This window comes from Aethalodelphis obliquidens, unplaced genomic scaffold, assembly GCF_003676395.1.
Source record: "Aethalodelphis obliquidens isolate GAN/ISIS:26980383/991018 unplaced genomic scaffold, ASM367639v1 scaffold40, whole genome shotgun sequence".
NCBI lineage: Eukaryota > Metazoa > Chordata > Mammalia > Artiodactyla > Delphinidae > Aethalodelphis > Aethalodelphis obliquidens.
In genome coordinates this window covers 16027596-16045389 of record NW_020837984.1, presented here as the reverse complement: position 1 = coordinate 16045389, position 17794 = coordinate 16027596, and the positions used below count along the sequence as shown (strand labels likewise).

At 56.8% G+C, this 17794-nt stretch overlaps 1 protein-coding gene across 26 annotated transcripts in view; it reads right to left on the bottom strand.

Annotated features, from left to right (window-relative positions):
• The window catches only part of DYSF (dysferlin), a 223145-nt gene that overhangs the window by 84769 nt on the left and 120582 nt on the right, over positions 1–17794 (bottom strand). For all 26 annotated transcript variants that reach the window (XM_027131963.1, XM_027131965.1, XM_027131977.1 and 23 more), the window contains 3 exons: positions 9387–9480; positions 8816–8893; positions 811–992 (listed from right to left, as the gene is read on the bottom strand). In XM_027131963.1, the coding sequence (XP_026987764.1) occupies positions 811–992; positions 8816–8893; positions 9387–9480 (354 nt within the window). The remainder of the gene's footprint in view (positions 1–810; positions 993–8815; positions 8894–9386; positions 9481–17794) is intronic.

Below are 17794 nucleotides of genomic sequence, written 5' to 3'. Positions count from 1 at the left end.
CCCCATCCTTCCATCTCCCACTGGCCCCCGTGCTGTGCTAACACCCCTGCCTCATCCCAACACCCCAATCTCCCATTTCCACCAGGGCCTGGGTCTTCCCACATCGCACATTCCAGCCCACAGCCCTCTCCCTCCTGGGAACCTTTCAGAGCTGTGCTGTCCAATACTGGAGCCACCGGCCGCCTGTGGCTACTTAAAGTTTAATGGATTAAAACTAAAACACAATGAAAATTCGGTTTCTCAGCACACACGGCAAGTGGCCCTCGTTTGGGGGGCACGACCACAGAGCCTTCCCGCCAGCACAAGCGGTTCTGTGCTGTGCGACAGTCCTGCAGAGAGGGCCCCGCCTGCACCTCACACTGGCTCCCTGGAGGAGTCCCTGCCTGGTGGTTCCTGAGCCCCGGCTCCCACCTGGCCGGGACACCCCACATGAGGGGCCACCCAGCCCAGCACAAGTGCTTGATAACCGTGTGTGGAGTCAAAGCGGCCCTCGGATGGGGAGAAGGGACCGACCTGGGGTCTTATAAGCAAGTTAGAGGCAGAGAAAACCCAGGCTCCTGACCACAGCCAAGCACCCTTGCCAGATCTGTACCCGCTCTCTGCCGTGGGCACAGCACACATGTGGCAATTCATTTTTAATTACTCTAAAACAGTTTTCACCACTGCCTGTGGGGTTGGGGGAGAGGCCATCAGCCCCAGCCTTGGGGAACTCCCATCTCGTTGGGGACCCACCCCTCACAGCAGCATCTCCCCGGGGACCTGGAGAGGGTGGGCAGTGAGGGCTCAGGGGAGGAAGGTGGGCACACTCACATAGGTGTCGTGGTCGTACAGCTCCACCACGATGCTGGCCGGCTGCTCGGAGATGCTGGCCAGCTCACCGAAGATCTCGATCTCGTAGAAGATGAGTGTCTGGTCCCAGGTGGGGTTCAGGGTGTTCTTCACCACCACCGTCTTCTGGCTCTGGTGCATGAAGGAGACGATTGCATAGGGATCTGTGTGGGCCAGGCACAGAGAAGGGAGATGGGACACAACGGAGACCGTGAGAGTCGCCCGTTCAGGAGTCATGCAGCCACAAAGCTGGAGCAGAGCTGTGGCTGCCACTCAGGAGCACCGACGTCCAGGCTGGAGCCCTATCCCGGGGGTACCCCCCCCCACCTCCATCCTCCGTGAGGCCAGCCAGTGGCCACCATGGGGAGATGGGACCGAGGTCCCGGAGAGTGGGCGCAAAGATCCAGAGAGCTTCCCTTCTGGGCTCTTTCCTGGGCTGGTTGCTAGAGGCAAAATGAATAGATTGTGCATTCATTCATTCATTCATCCAACAAGCACTTACTGACTGAGTGCCTTCTGCATGACAGGCCGGGGGCTAGGTGCTAGGGGCTGAGGATACATTTAGAGCAAAACGGTAATCTACACAAACAAACATAAAATTACAATTTCGATCATGCTTTGAAGAACACGTAGGAGGTGCAGTGGCGTGTGAGAGAGGGATCTGGCATGGCTGAGTCTGCATTTCAGCAAGCTAACTGTGGCCGCCACCTGGAGAAGAGACTGGAGGGGGCAGAAGTGGGTGGAGGGAGACCAGTTAGGAAACTACTGCAGGGGTTCAGGCAGGGAGGGTGGTGGCTTAGATGGGTGGGGGCACTAGAGAGAAACAAAGGGATTCAAGGGCTATTGAGCGGTGGGGGGGTGTGAGGGGGACCCTAAGATCCCTGCAGCTCCCTGACGCCCCCAAACTACTTTCCAGCCTATTGGCCCCAGCCATGCTAGCCTGGGACCCACCCAGGAGGCCTTCCCTCTGCCTGGTCCCAAAACATCACTAGAGAAGATTCTAGGGCAGTGGTTCTCAAACGTGAGCATGCAGCAGAGTCGTCTGGAAGGCTGGCAGAGACTGCTGGGTCCCACCCTCAGAGACTCCTTCATCGGGTCTGGGGTGGGGCCTGAGAATTGACATTTCTAACAAGTTCCCAGGTGTTGCTAATGCTGCCTTTCAGGACTCCACTTGGAAACCAATGCCAGAGAAGGTCCCATGGGACTGAGTGCATGTAATCTGGGACAAGAGCAAAGGGCTTGGAGGAGGGGGCTCCTCCAACTTCTCTCAGTAGGGGGCAGGGTCCAGTTTGCCATTTTGTAAGACTCGACGAGCCAGATGCTGAGGGCATGTGGACAGGGAAGTCTGGGGATCCAGGAGGCTGGCAGCTGGAGCTAGCTGTCTGGCAGGGCTGAGCCCAAATGCTCTATCACATGCCCTATACCCTTGGTAGCTTCTCCATCCTGTAGCACCTTGCATCCCCTGCACCCTCCGGGGCAGCCCCCACGTGACTCAAGAGGGCCTCAGCGCCGGACATCTAGAGCCGGGGTGTCCAACTGCAGTCCTGGGGCTGAGATGGGGAGATAGCTCTTCCCCACAGAGGGGAGGGGAGCAGGCCAGTCTCTCCCTGGCCATCAAGAGTCCAAGTGGCATGCCACAGCCACTGCACAGGAGGTGGCAGAGTGGCTATTGAAGAGATGGGAAAGTTGGAGTGGGCAACAGGAGGACTTCCATCAAGAGATGGGGTTGGGGACAGGGTCCAGGATTCTGGCTATTGCCCAAAGGGCTTGTTTTAAGGGCGGGGGGGGGGGGCGGAATTCACGTTAGGAAACAGAAGCTACGGGCACTCACTGGCCGAACAATACTGGGTTTGCCTAACAGGAGGCAGCTACCAGGCTAGGACCAGCTTGCCAGCCTTCAGGCACAAAAACAAACTGGGGTCAATCTGGGAGGGCTTCCTGTAGGAAATTGGTTTTGAACCTGATTCTGGAGGTAGAAGAGGGCAATGGGAGGCCCTTGGCAGAAGAAGGGGCAGGGGAGATATGCCCACCACATCTTGCCACGCCCACCAGGTGGGAGCCTCCCTGGCATGGGGCTCTCCTTTCCCATGCACCAGCCTGGCAGGGCTGGCCCAAGCCGTTCCCTTCCTGGCCCTGGCAGGGCCCAGCGGCGTCTGTGCATTTAATGAAACCGTCTGGCTGTGATAGCATCAGCTCCAAGCTCGGCAGAGAACCTCTCCCCGGTTCCAGTAAGAAAAAGAGGGCGCGTTCCGATAAATAAAACCATATTCGAGAGCCAGCGAAAAAGCCCCTTTTGTTCCCGCCCCCTGTGCTTCCCAAGGCTTTATTTTTATAAGCGCGCGGGCCCCAGACCGACCGCGTTTACACAAAGATCACAATTGCACATTGTGGCGGCCATGCACGCTGTATTGGTGTTGGCAGCGCCCCCCACGCTGGCCCCCGAGCAGGCGACTCCTTCCAGCAGCCCCATCAGCGCAGGCAATGAGCTCAGCACTGGGGGAAAGGGAGGGGGTGGCTTTCAAACAAAACTCACCCAGACCCACACGCTCGCCCCGCCCGCCGGGGGCGGGGGGAAAACACACAACAAAGGCATTGTAAGGAGCAGGCCTGGAGGCCTGGGGCCTCAGACACTGGGCTACTGTGTGCTGGGGCCTGGCCTCTCCCCGCACAAGGCCCAGCCCCTCAAAAAAAGAGAAACAAGGGGGGTGGGGTGTTGCTGAAGCAAGGTGGTCAGATGAAGGGAAGCCAGACGGACGCACAGACACAAGCCTCTTCCAGGAAAGCCAGGAGGATGGAGAGGCAGATCCCAAGGAGAGGTGGAGGGGAGGGGAGAGGCCAGCTCTTCCCAGAGCCACTCCAGGAGGGGAGGGCCAGCTTCAGCCCTCCGGCCTCACCTGCCAAGCCACACGGAGCACCCCCGGCACTGAAGCTGCATCGGAGCTCTGTGAGGACCACAGGCTGCCCTGGGAGCTCCAGCCAAGAACACACAAGGGTTCTACTGGACTCCATCACCACAGGAGGCCCCAGGCAGGTGACTGCTGGCCCTGCAGTCCTGTGCCTGATCTCTGCTGTTCAGGCCTTCCCGGAGCTCCAAGGAGGACCCTTCTGCAGTCACAATACACTAAGCTTCCCTCATGGGCCCTCCCTCCAACTGCTCAGACCACAGGGCAGGTGTCATCATACCCCTTGTCAGAAGAGGGAGCTTTGCCCCAGAAAGACCACTAGCCCCTACTCACAGGTACCTGGGACCAGACTCCCTGACTCGTAGTCAGTGCTCCTTCTACCTGCCACGAACATGGGAAAAGGGCCCTTAAGACAGGGTGGAGTACACTGCCAGTAATCAAGGCATTGCAAACAAAAACTGCAATACAGCAGTATTTTTCCTATAAAATTAAGAAAAATTGTTTAGATTTATAAAATCCAGTGTTGGCAAATATTTGACGAAATAGGTACTCTCCTTTATTGCTGGAAGCAATTCAGCAACCCTTTAGAAAAGCCATCAGGCAGTATGACCTGAAAAACATAAAACTGTTTACACCCTGTTTCCCATATTTCTGGGAATCATCCAAATGGACCAGAAAGCTATATGAGCAAAGATGTTCGCTCCAGCATTACCTGCAATCCGTCATTCGTCCACCATACAGTTATTGACTGACCCGCATATGGTAGGTAGGCACAGTGCTCTGAATATGAAGGTGTACGAGACATAGTCCGGGCTCTGAAGATCATGACTGCTGCTTGGAAGTGGTAACTAGACATCAGTTACAATACAAAGCGATATGCAGCTTCACGGTGGAGCGTTCAAGGCGCTAGGGGTGGGGGTACACCCTGGAGTCTGGTGGCGTCAAGTCAGTACCCCCAAAGGCAGTTTCCAACCCCGAGTCTCAAGAATAAGGAGGTAACCGAGGTGGACCAAAGAGAAGGGGACGGCCAGGCACCCAGCACAGCACTGGCAAAAGCACCAAAGAGCTCTCAGGGAACAGCAAGTCTGTCTGAGGGGAGGAAGGTAGCACCCCCGGGGCCCCAGGGAGGAGGACGCAGGCGGGCAGATCGCAAACGGTCCTGGACTCGTGCTCAGCGAGTTGGGCTGAATCCTGTCCATCAGAGTTCCCCAAAATGTGTTCTTCGCAAGGCGAGTTCTCGGGGAATGAAGGAACGCTAAACATGTTCAACAGACTCCTTTCCTGCAGCCACCCCAGCCTTCAATGCCACCGTGATTCGTAAATCGCTAAGCGTGCAGGGTTTCCCAGTCTCTCTCGCTCAGGAACCCTTTTTAAGTGGAGCATTTCACAAGCCTCCAGCACACCTTGGAAAACAGCTTCTTAAGCTCATTGGGAGAATTCCCCCAGCCAAAGCCAAACTTAACAGAAAGCTGTGCTTCAAAAGAGGGGGTGGGCTCGGACTGGAGTCCAGACAGAGGAAGCCCACAAGCAAGGGCTCCCCAGCCCCACCCCAGCCAGAGTCTGGATCTGGGGGAGACGAAAGCACTGGTCCCCACGGAGGTGACTTCAGCTTGGGCCAACCATGGTTCACCAGACCTCACTGTGGCCTGGCGTGGCAGCAACGCCCCTCAGGACCACCCAACTAGCACACAGCTTTGACCTCCCTGGAACCACGAGGCCGGCAAAGAGGGCACAGGACCTTCTGCTTTCTTGGCAGACACTCTACCCCCATAAATGAATAACTTGGCATCTGACCTACTAGCCTTCTCTCATCTCCTTCGTTAACCAAGTGGGGCCCCTGAGCCCACTGACCCATGAGACTCTCAAGGAGGAGTTTCTGAGGGCCATGCCCTGGAATGTGAGCTGCCCAAGGGTCCTCCCTCCTGGCGGCAGCTCTGTAAGCAGAGCCTATGGCTCCCTCAAACCACACCGGTGGTCGCCAGCTGGGGGTCGAGGCAAAGCAGAATTCCCTGGAGTATAACAGGGCAAAGGAGACAGCGCACTCCCCGATCCCCTTTGAGAAACATTCGTCTACAGGGAAGAGCAACTCAGCTCTCACTGCTGTTCACAGCCACGATGCTGCCCAGTAGGTACAGCACTGAGGACAAGTGATTTCTAAGTCCTCTGGAGTCCTGTCTTTTCTGTTCAAAGTAGATCCAGTTTGTATTCCAGATGCTCACCCAGCAGTGGCAACCCTGTCCCAACGTAAGAGAAGCCATTTGAATTAAGCATAATTTCACATTTTTTATACCTAATCACTATGCTGGCCACACACACGCATAAGCACACAAGCACAGGCCACACTCGCCCTTCCAGTGGTCCAGAGAACTGATGCCGGGCCTCCACTCAAACCCCACCCAAGACAAAATCCTCAGGCAGCCTGGATGGCACTGTCTCCACAAGCCTCCCTCCCCGACCGAGTTCAGTGTTATTCAACAAGTGTTTCCTGGACAATTCCTGTGTCCCCCACACCTTCAGTCAAGGAGAAGAAATAGAGAGAGCACTGGCCTTGTGGCAGCCCCAAGGCCCACCACACAAGGGACTAGCAGAGGGCACAGCACAGGCTCATGGGGGCCCCGCTGGGGAAAAGCCCAGGGCAGCAAGGTCAGAGCGCTGCCCAAGGAGAGCCCTCTGGGCTGCAGATGCCAGCAAGCAGGCTGGAAGACGACACCAGCGACAGACTCTGTGCCGGACCCTCCCCAGACCCCAGACATTCCTGATTCACACAGGAGTTTCCTCTGAGAAATGCCAGCCAGTGGCCACGCACAGCCTCCAGCCACCTCAGGGTCAGTTCCAGGGGAGAAACTGCTTTGGTTTAGGGTTTGGGAGTGAAAATAAACACTCTGGGTTTTATAGGTTCACCCGTGTTGGCTGCTGTTTTCCTTTCCAGCAGCCGCTCAATCAGGCCTTTCATTCAGAAGCCAGCGGCCAGGGCCTGGGCAGTGCCCTCAAAGCTCAAGGGATGTTTATTTGGGGGAGGGGGTGGAGCTAGGATGGAAAGTGTGACGTCTCCTTCGGCCCCGGTACCGGGCTGACCCTGCCTGCAGTCCCCAGAGGTGCGGGTCCCCGGGAGGAGCACCCTCCCTGCAGGGTCCACCCCCAGCCCGGCCAGTGGAGGACAAGGGGCCCTCGACCTGCACCCCACTTACCCACCCCACACACACAAACCTGCCGCCTGCACCCCGACCTCTCACACCCTCCCCCGAAGGAAGAGGAAGCAAGACTGGGAATCAGGTCACTTCTCTGCTCCTTGGGGTAGGTGCTGATTTTCAGAAAGCACCCTGGCCAAGGTTCCCAGGAAGTTGCAGCTGCAGAGGTCTCCCCCACACTCCCACAACCCCCCCACCACCACCTGCCAATCCCCATGTGCTTGTTGCTCCATCCACCCTGAGCCTGGCTGCGTGGGGCTCGAGAAAAGGTCACTGAGAGGAGAGGAACACGAGGAAGCACAGCTGTCCCCAGGTCGGGGAGGAGCAGGGTCCAGAAAGGAGGACGGGCGCCTGGCCATGAGCTGAGTGCCATTCTGTGAACAGGAGGTCACTCCCATAGAAGAACTCAGATCTACTCAAGTGAGTAGCAAGCACTTGGAGTGGGGTACATCACTTGTCAGCTATTTTAACTCAAGCAGTTTAGCTTCTTCATCTGTAAAATGGGGATGTTCAATGCCTGCTTCACAGGAGAGTGGTAAGGGGTACGTGAAAAAACATCAGCAAAGCGCCTAGGCTCATAGTGGGCACTTAGTAAGCGCTAGCTCTTTAGATATCTTAGTGTTAGTTCTTTAGAACCTGCTGCAGGCTCAAGGGTAAGTCAAGGTCCCTTCCTGGAGGAGCTCAGAGTCATGGCGGGAAGAATATGACAGAGGTAGATGGCAAGTGATCTATGCAGTGGGTAAGGACTCTGAGAGAGGTGCTGGTGAGGTCCTGGCCAGGTGCTGAGGAAGCAACAACCAGCTCAGCTTGGGGAAGAGTCAGAGGGCATCTGGGCTGGGTCTTGAAGGATGAGTAGGAGTTCACTGGATTAAAAATAGGGAGGGAAGGCATTCTAGGCACTGAGCACAAAGGCCAGAAATGTGGAAGAACTAGACAAACGTTGACGAAAGTTGGTGCAGCCAGAGATAGCAGATAGAGGGGAATTAGGGAGAGATGAAACTGGTGAGATCCAAAGGGGTCAGATCACGAAGGAGTTGTCTGCCAGGCTAAAGAGCTGGGGATTTACCTGTTAGTGTCTATGTCTGAAATCAGGGGAGTGACATGACCAGCTGTGTCTGGGGTTGTGTGGAAGGTCACAGGGAGGCCAGGAGATGACTGGAGCATTCAGATAAAAGGAGCAAGGCCAGTGTGAGACGGCAGCCACGATGCAGAATAGGAGGGAACGATCTCCGAGACAGATTCAGGAGCCAGAATCAACAGAACTGGGCACCTGACCGTTAACCAACCTGATGGGTAGTGGAAGCGCATTGACGTGATACTAAGACCAAGGTGGGATGTAAAGGGGGGCCTGGATCTGGGGGAGGGGTCCCAAGGAGTTCAGCTTAGACAAGATGAACTGAGGTGCCTCTGAGGCTTCTAGGGGAGACATAGAAAATGTGGCTGGACATAAAGGAACTAAAGACCTGGAAGCTTCCCCAACAGGAGTGGCTACTGGGCTGCCTGGGGTACCCCAGTGCCCAGAGAAGAGAACACACACAGAACTCTCGGAAGCATCAGGCTTAGAGGGCAGTAGCTCAGTAGGAGCAGGTAGGGCAGCAGGAAGCTGCAGGAGACCAGGAGAGAGGGGTGTCCCAGGGGCCAAGGCCAGAGGGGCTTTCAGGAGGAGGGGATGGTCAGTAAAACCAAAACCTGCAGACGGGTCAAGCAGGCCACCTGACAACCAGGAGGACACGGTGACCTGACTGCAGCCCTCACCTCCACAAACCCAACAAACACAGCTCCCCCGACCCACCACAGGAGAAGCCTGGGCCACGTTCCCTGTGGTCTGAAGGCCCGATGACTCTGTTCCCAGCCCTCAGGCCCTGGTCCCTGGCTCTCCTCCCTCCTCCCACCTACCAGAAAAGGAGTCCTTGTCCATCGCAGGCAGATCCCGGGCCTGGTACATGTAGCAGCGTAGATGGTAGCGGTTCCCGTCTGCACCGAGGAAGAAACAGATGCCAGCTGAGGGGCTGGGGGTGACCAAGATCTGGGGCTCGAGGGGAGGACAGAGGGTGTCCCTAGAGGGGGCAGCGCACAGAGGGGCCGGATGGTAGAAACGACACGTGTACGCTATGCTGGAGTTAGCTGCTCTCAAGATCAGGAGAGCAGACCACAGCCCAAAGGTGGACCCCCAAGTGATGTGTCCTTGGGTCTGGTGACAGCTGGGGAGGTGGCAGAGGAGGGGGAAGGAGTGGAGGGGTCACAGATGATGGGGGCAGTGAGAATGCACAGCGCCTTGAATGCTGGATTTCAGGCTTAGAGTTCACACACACACAAACCAAGAGACACTGACCCACTAACAAAACACCCAGACTCAGTCCTCCTCAGCCCCCACGTAGACACCTGACCATGTGACCCACACAAACAGGAACGTCAGGCTACACACTCATCCGTGTCACCCCGGTAGACACCTCCAAACGTCACTTACAGTCAAAGATGCAGGAAATCGTGGGTCTGTTCACGCCAAAGCTCAAGGTGGAGACAGACTTGGAATCTTCACTCCTGTCATCCACCACGCCGCCCTGGAGATGGAGAGCTGGTCACCGCAGACTCTGACCCCAGAGCCTGGGGGTGGCAGGGAGACTGGTTCGGAGAGTCAGGTCCCCAGAGTCCTTTAGACGAGGCCCCTCACCTGCCCAAAGCTCCAATTTCACTCCAGGGCTGCGCCCCCCCCAGATCCCAGTGTTAAGTCCACAGGGAAATCCTCCCTCTCTAGTGGAGACCAGACAAGCCAGAATGGGATTTTGAGCTGTCCCAGCCTAAGAGGTTAGAGTTTGCTAGAAGGAAGGACTCGAAGGGGCTCTCTGAGAGGGAATCCAGTGGGGATCTGCCCGGGCTGATGAGTTTAGGGGAGCCCGAGTCTGGAGGGCCCTGTCTAGCATCTCTGTCCCACCCAAGACATGTCTGGACACGGTGCTGGTGCCAGGGACACACAGGCACTTAGCTGGGCCCCCAGCTCTGGGGAGCAGCTGCACTGCATCCTCCACTGTCTCTCATCAGCTCCCACTGCGCTGACTGTCAGAGGAGGCCTCAGTCTGAGGACAGGGGACGGGAGTCGAGGCAGGGTGGGTCTGCACTCGGCCTCAGAAGCTGTGTGTAAACCTTGCCCTTGTCAGCGCTGGGCTCTAACCACTGGGCCCTAAACAGCCTCCTTGGGCCAGATGCCCACCTCCTTGGTGCACTGCTTCCCTCCACCACCACCTCTGCCACACCGCAGCCCCTCATCAGGGATGAGCCCCAGTGGGGATCTCAAGGCCCCCACAAAAATTGAAAATGTGCCGGTCACATGGCAGCCTGTCCTTCCAGACCTGGCTTTCTGTGATATCCGCTCCACCAGCCTCCCACGGCAGAAGCCCAACAGAGAGACTGCCCGCTTCCTCTGCAAGCCCTTCCCCGCTCCCCACACTGTCACCTGCCCCAGTCCCTCGCCAGTCCCTCTTCCCAACACACAAGCACGCACGCCCTTGAAAGAAAACCCCGGCCTCCCCTCCCGTGACATTTTCACCCGGCCCAGGCCCACCCAGAGCAGCCCCTTCCCAAGGCCACCACGCTCCCCACCTGGCGGCAGCCATTCCCCAGGAGTCTCGACCTCTCCCCAGGCCCTGCAGCTACATCGTGGCCCCACCCCCCTAGATGTACGGCCACCTAGGTGCTCCTCCTCTCCACCCTCAGGGTCTAGCCCCAGATCTCCAGTCCAAGAAGCTTCCCTGGGTGCCCGCCCGCTGGCTTCCGATCCGCCCGCACCCACGACCAGAACCAGCTGCATTACCCACACCCAGCACCCGGCCCCCGGCCTGAAGCCCTCCATGGCTCTCGCCACCTGAAGGGTCCTGGTCAGACCCCCAGTGACCTGCTCCACCTTCCCCCTCCAACACCAGGGCTTACTTCCCCCAAATCCAATCAGGCAGGCCACGCTCCCCAAAGCTGGCCCAGACACGCACCTGTTCCCAATGCAAGCTCCTACCGTTCCCTGCCAAGAATGCTGGTCCTCCCCCAGATCAGCTCATCTTCAGACACCCAGGGAAGGCCTGCCCTGGTCACTCGGGGTCAACAAGGAAATGCAGCCTAAAGGTAGGCAGTCATCCTCTGCTCCATCCCACAGAAGAGCCCATAAAACATATACGGGGGAAAGACATGTTCATCTGCTCTCCCAGGGGACCCACTGAGGTCCGGCTACAACGGGGTGGGCTCTGGCTCCTAGCACAGGACACCCCACTTTCTGACAGGAAGATACGGTGACCCCCCCCCCGCCTTTCCTTTGGCCACAATTTCAACACAAGCTCTAGAATCAGATTCCTTGGGCTCCAGCTACCATTTACTAGCTGTGTGACTTTGGGCAGGTTGCTTAACCTCTCTGCACAAGTCTCTATAAATTTGGGATAATTCTCCAGTATCTATCTCAGAGAGTTGCTGGGATTCTTAGGAAGATAAATCACATGTTGTGTTAGCACACCACCTGGGGAAGTCATAAACCGTGAAGTTACTAACTGTGCTCAGGGGTGGTATTCATATACCCCATATTTGTTCAAAATTGTTCCAGGAGCTGGAAAAGTAGACATTTCAGTGCAAAGTCACAGTCCTGGGCAGAAATTAAAATCAGTCAATCAAGCAATCAACCTCTCTCCACACACACACACACACACGTGCACACACACGCATACACACATGCACGCACGCACACACACACACATACACACACACAGGAGAGCAGGACAACAGGGAGGGATGCCATACTACAGACAGGTGAGAACCCAAAGGCCAGAGCATCTGCAATCTTCCCTCCCGGCAGGCGTGGGTCCCGGGCATCCTGGGTTCCCGCCAGGAGAGGCGCTGGGCCCAGCCTCACAGCTCTGGCCCTGCCGCCACCCACACCAAGCCCAGCAGCTAGTAGCTCTGGCCGCAGGGTCTACGAGGCCGCACGTAGAGCCGGAGCTGGGGGCCCAGCAGGCCACCCCAGGCGTGAGGTACAGGGACGCCAAGGAAAGCAGGTCAGGATGCTGGAACCAGGGTTCGGCCAGCCCCCAGGTGCCACGAGGCTTAGCGCTGGCAGCTCAGTGCACCTTGGTCGGGGGGAGGGCAGGCTCTGTAGCCCCTCCACCTCACCCTGGCCACACATATGCCCCACGCCAGCAAGTAGGGCACTGAGGTGAGTGCGGGGAGGGAAGCCGCCTCCAGCTCCCATGGGCCCTGTGATTTCTCTCTCCCACCAGGTGCCTGCAGGGACCTCCACGCTTGCGGGCTGCCTCCAGGGCACATCCCCACTCAGCGCGCACCTGCTCCAGGTGGCCCCCCAGCCGTGTCCCGTCAGCAGCGGGCAGCACTTTCTGGGTCTCTGTCCAAAGGCAGGGCCGCCTGCCTGTGATAAAAAAAGGTGTCCCCCTCCCTGGGATTTCCACGAGGCCGGGGCCAGGTACCTCAGGTCCGGCTCAGGCCTGGCCCACAGCAGGCCCCGGCACCGAGAATGACACCCTTCAGAGGCAGAACCAGTGCTCCCTCGGAATGGCCCTGAGGGGCTGCCGAGGCTCTTCCACCTGCCCTGTCTCCAGAGGAGGGGCCCACAGCCGCTCCCCCCGGTCCACAGGGCCTCTGTCCGACCCCACTCCCATCTGCCACCCTTGCGTGGCCTTGCCTCCGCCTCGCCTTCCCTCCCTGCTCAAGGAGACAGACAGGGGTTGCTGGGAAGAAGCTAGGAGAACCAGGACGACACACGCACCTAGAGTCCCCAGTAAGTTCAGTCCCGCCAGAGGAGCCTCAGCCCTGCGGTCAGCCAGGTTCCCAGGCTGGGCAGAATTCCACCCACACAGCAGGCCAGTGCCTTTACATCCTCTGGCCCACTGACCTTCCCAGGGGGGACCTGGGCTCTCCACGAATCCCCTTCAGACCTTAGGAGCAGAGCGGAGGCCGGCCCCTCTCCCAGCCCGGTGGCAGTCAGGATGCTCACCCCCAAACCCCACAGCCTGCTGCTTCCACACTCAAACCAGCTGAACCCCCAGGGTCCCCTTTCTCGCCCTCAGGCCTCCTGCACGTAGTTCTCTCTGCCCTGCTCTTTCCCTGGCTTTTTCCTCAGACATCCAGTCTCACCTTCAGGGTCACCCTGCAAGGATGAGTTCGGTACACCTCCCGTGTGCTCCCACAGAGCCCCAGATTTCCCCCCTTACTGCATATATCACCCTCCATTGTAAATACCTGTTCACTGTCTGCCCCTCCCACAGAGAGCTTTGCGAGGTTCCCCCCATGCACCCAGCATCCAGCAGAACCCCTCACACACAGCGGGTGCCCCATTAATAATTAGAGAACGAGTGAATGAATGAATGAGCACACACCTTTCTGGGGAGAGCTGATGACAAAGACCAGCCCATCGCCAGGTCAGGGGATCAGCCTGTGCGTTAACACAGATGATCCAATGTCATGCTTTTTCCACTCTGAAGCATATTTTTGGCTTTCACACATGGACATACATGGCTCACGTTTGGGAATTTCTCTCAAAGCAAACAATGAAGTCTCATGAAAAGATGATTTGGGAGCTCCTGGGAAGCATCTCCCTCCCGTCAGCCCGTCCCTCTGACATGCCACTTGTGTTTATTGAACACCTACTTTGTGCCAGGTCTTTCCCATATTCGAGTTGGAAAATAGGTATTGCTGCTTGTGGAGACATAAAATGTCACCTCCCCAGAGAGGCCTTCCCTGACCAAAGGTCAAAAATCATGTTCACATCCACACCGTCACATCTCCCACCCCACACGCCCCAATCCCACATAATAGCCCTGTCTACTCTCTTATTCAGCCTTACTGTTCCTCATAGCACGTATTACCCCACACATTTGCTATATTAACGTTTTTGTTCATTGTCTCTCTGGCTCCATGGGGGCACTGCTGTGTCCCCAGAACCCGTTACGATGTCTGGCACACAGAAGCCCTCGGCAAATATTTACTGATCAAGGAAAAAAATCCAAGTTGAGCCCCAGTCTCTGTAGGTGCCTCTCCTGTCACATAATCACCCATTTTCTGGAGGGAACTGTCTGGGGCTAAAGGAACTTCCTGGGCCGAGCCTGACTTGAGGGAAGCACCCCCTGAGAAAGCGATGATGTTGGCAGAGGGGAGAAGAGGGGGTCAGTGGAGACGCAGCAGAGATGCTGCCCTGAGCATCTATCCTCACAGCAGGATCCTGCCGACACCTTACCACCTTCCAACAGGGACTGTGACTGCCTTTGTTCTCCAGACGGGCAAACTATGGCACACAAAGGCCAAGCCACTTAACGACTGCACGGAAGAAGAGCGGCCTGCGACTCCCTGACATTGCACAGCACGTGCACAGAGCAGACGATCAGAGCGACTCATTCATCTTACAGACCCTGAAGCTCCGACACAGAGAACATCAGGCTGCCAGTCCCCAGGGAATCGGGCTCTGTGTCAGGCACCAGGAAACGGGGTGGGGGGCAGGTGCCTGGAGCTCACAGTATGGGTCGGAGGAGGGTAGCTGGGGGCGCCTCAGGGAAGCCTGAAACTCAGATTCCTCACTGTAAAGCGGCCATCGTGGTAACACTCACCCCGATGGGCTACTGAGGCAAATGCAGGGGGGTTCAGCCTTGGCACTACTGACATTTGGGGCTACATAACTCTGCTGTGGGAGCTGCCCTGTGCATTGTTTAGCAGTATCCCTGGCCTCTAGCCATTAGATGTCCAGAGCTGCCCCCCTCCCTCTGCTGTGACCACCAAAAATATCTCCAGACATTGTCAAATGTCCCTTGCGGGATGGGGTGGGGGATAGAAATTGTCCCCAGCTGAGAACCACAGGTGGAAATTAAATGAAACGGACCCACAGCCCTTGACAGGTCCCTGCACGTAATCAGCATTCAGTGGTGCCAGTTTCACTCTTTCATCTCACCAGTTTCATGCTGAACAATACCTTCCCCCGCCTTCATCCCTGCCCTCTGGCTTTAAGTTTGGAATTCATCACCATCCCTCTGCCACAGGACCTTTGCACTGGCTGTCCGCACCACCTGGAATGCCCTCCAGACAAGCTAACTTGAGCTCTTCCCTCAACTCAGTCACCACTGAGGCTTGGACACTTCCTTGACTGCCCTGCCTTTATCAGCAGCCCCTACCCAGCCTCCCCTAGCATCTCTCCTGCATCCATCTTTCCATGTGTATAGGTAAGGCATGCACGTTCCTTTATCCCCTGCACCTGACCCCAGTGTCTGGCACTTAGTAGGCATTCGGTGAAGATTTATCGCATGAAATGAATCACCAGCATCCCCGCCCTAAGGCATGTGCACAGCACTCAGGCCTAAGGTCCCAGGGAAAGGGACAGGAAAGTGTGCATCAGACAGCAACCTCCCACCCTCATGGGGCTCAGGGTCAGATGCCACCAGAGAAAGAGAGAGTGATGTGGGCTCACTTACGCCCCAGGATGGGGCCATTTGTGGGGTGGAATGGAACAAGGTGGGCCCTCGGAAAGTCCCATTCAGGAAGGTTTCCCGGACGAGGGGAATAAAAGGGGTGCTGGAACAGGGGCAGCAGTGACACGCTGGAGGCCTGCCCCCCACCCAGAGCTTAGGGAAGGCTTGGCTAGAGGGGCAAGGCTGGGGCAGGGCGAGGCCGGGAGCAGCGGGGCTGGCTTCCTTCTGCTCTCACTTGGAGCCCTGAGCAGAACCAGGCTGCAGGGGTAGCTAACGGTCTGGTTTCCACCCACCCACCCTTCACCCCCACTCCGCACTCACACTCTTCCCCAGCCCCAGGCCAGGCTCGGGGCATTGAGTTTCCCACAGTCACATTCCTACCTCCATAGCTCATGCCGATGTGACTCCCAGGCTGGGGCTGGCAGCCACGCAGTCTGTGGCCACGCACTTGGTCTTGTGGCTAGCTGTGGGAGGGACCCTACTGCTCGCCCAAGGGGACTGGGGGGCCTCCAACCCGCTGTTGCCCCGCTGGCAGCCACGGCTCCCTGGAGATGCCCGAGCTCAGGAGGGTGAGGAACTCTCCTTCCCAGATGCCTGGGCTCCCCAGGGGTCCCCTGAGCCAGTGGCCAAGCCCACCTTTTCTGCTGAGGGCTGACATCCCGGGACCCTGGCCGCCACACAGGGAGAAGGTGGGCAGGTTCTGGGAAAACAAGGAGTCCGTGAAGGGGACGCCTCGACCCACCTAAAGTGGATCCGAGACCGAGCAGCAGACCCCTGGCATTTCTCAGATTCTTTCTGCACACAGGCTGTCACACACATGCCTCCTCCCTCTGGCACTCCCACACGGGGCCCAGAGGTCTGGTTCAGGATCTATAAAGCAGAGGCACGGAGGAGACAGAAGGGGCCAGAGCAGAGGAGGATGCAGCAAAAAGACACAGGCTGAGCAGCGGGGCTCCCCAGGGCTGAGTAAGAGGGGGACAGAAACACAGAAGCCACACTCACGGCGGTCAGGAAAAAACGGAGCCTCGGAGGTGGCTCCAGGGGCCACCAGGGCACGCCCTGCCCCGGCGGAGTCAAGCGTATGGGTTTCAGGGGCCAGCTACCCTCCTCACCTCACAGGAAGGACGCAAGTCCTGTGTCTGATGGATCCAAGGAGCACAGGTGACAGAGCTGACAGGAAAGGCGCCACTACGGGGAGCCCCAATCTCCTTCTTTATGTAAACAAGATCAGAGGACCCCAGAGAGCAGCGGGTGCTGGAGCTGGCTCTCAGGGCTCATGAGAGATCGTTAAATTTCCAGCCATTTGCAAGCCGTTCGTTAAACACAGTCACTTGTAAAAATTAAATCCGATAAATTTGTAACTTCAGAAATTATTTCTAAAACAAAGGTGATAAATATTCAAAAGCGTCACTTCCAAATTCTTCCGCTACCTTTTACTGTTATCTTGCTCCCAAGGTGATCTACATCTAGAGTATCTGTGAGGTGGAAGTACCGTATAAACACTATATAATGGTGTGCTACTGCTCATCTCCTCCTATCCCCACATTCTGTGATCTCACACTGAGACCTTGCAATTGGCCATGGCAGGGATATCTAGACCATTTGAGCAAATGCTACAAGAAGAGCTGGATTTTTTTCTGGAGAGCCAGTTGTTAAACGTCGACCAGCACAGGCAGGCCTCGGGTGACCTGCCAGGATCTCTTCTTCACCATCAGCTCTGCTGGGATACCCAAATAACAAATGACAATGGAGAGAAGAGTGCTATAAACCTGTACAACCCAGCCATTATCCATAAGATTTTTCCTTCAACCAAGGAAATACCACTAAAATAATTATTACTTGTTTTCTCCGTGCCTCAGTTTGTCTCTCTGTAAAATGGGAGCACTAATAAAATCTACCTCAGGATTATTGGGAGGCCTAAATGAGATAATACATGAACAGGGCAGAGGGCACTGCCTGACACACAGCATATGCTCTAGAACAGCTGACAAACTTTATCCATAAAGGGCCTGAGAGTAAATACTTTCACCTTTGCCAGCCATATAGGCGCTGTTGCAACTGCTCAGCTGCTGTAGCAGCAGACAGCAGCCGTATGGATGAGCGTGGCTGTGCTGATACAGCCCTGTTTACACAAAAAGGCAGAGGGCCAGACTTGGCCAGTGGGCCATCGTTTGCCAACCCCTGCTCTGTAAGGGGAGGGGGTTATTTTTGCTGTGTTGTTATCACCTCCATCTGATAAGTGAGAAAACTGGGACCCAGAGATTCATGTTTTCCTTCAGGGTGCATGGGAAATTCGCTGGTAGAGCCCGGGATCTCCCAGGACCCCCGCAGGGCTCTTCCCAGCTCCTGCTTCCCCATCGGAACTCAGCACCTGAGCAGGGATCTGAGGCACGACAGGACTAAGTGCCAAGTCAGGGCCCTGGGGAGCCCACACCCA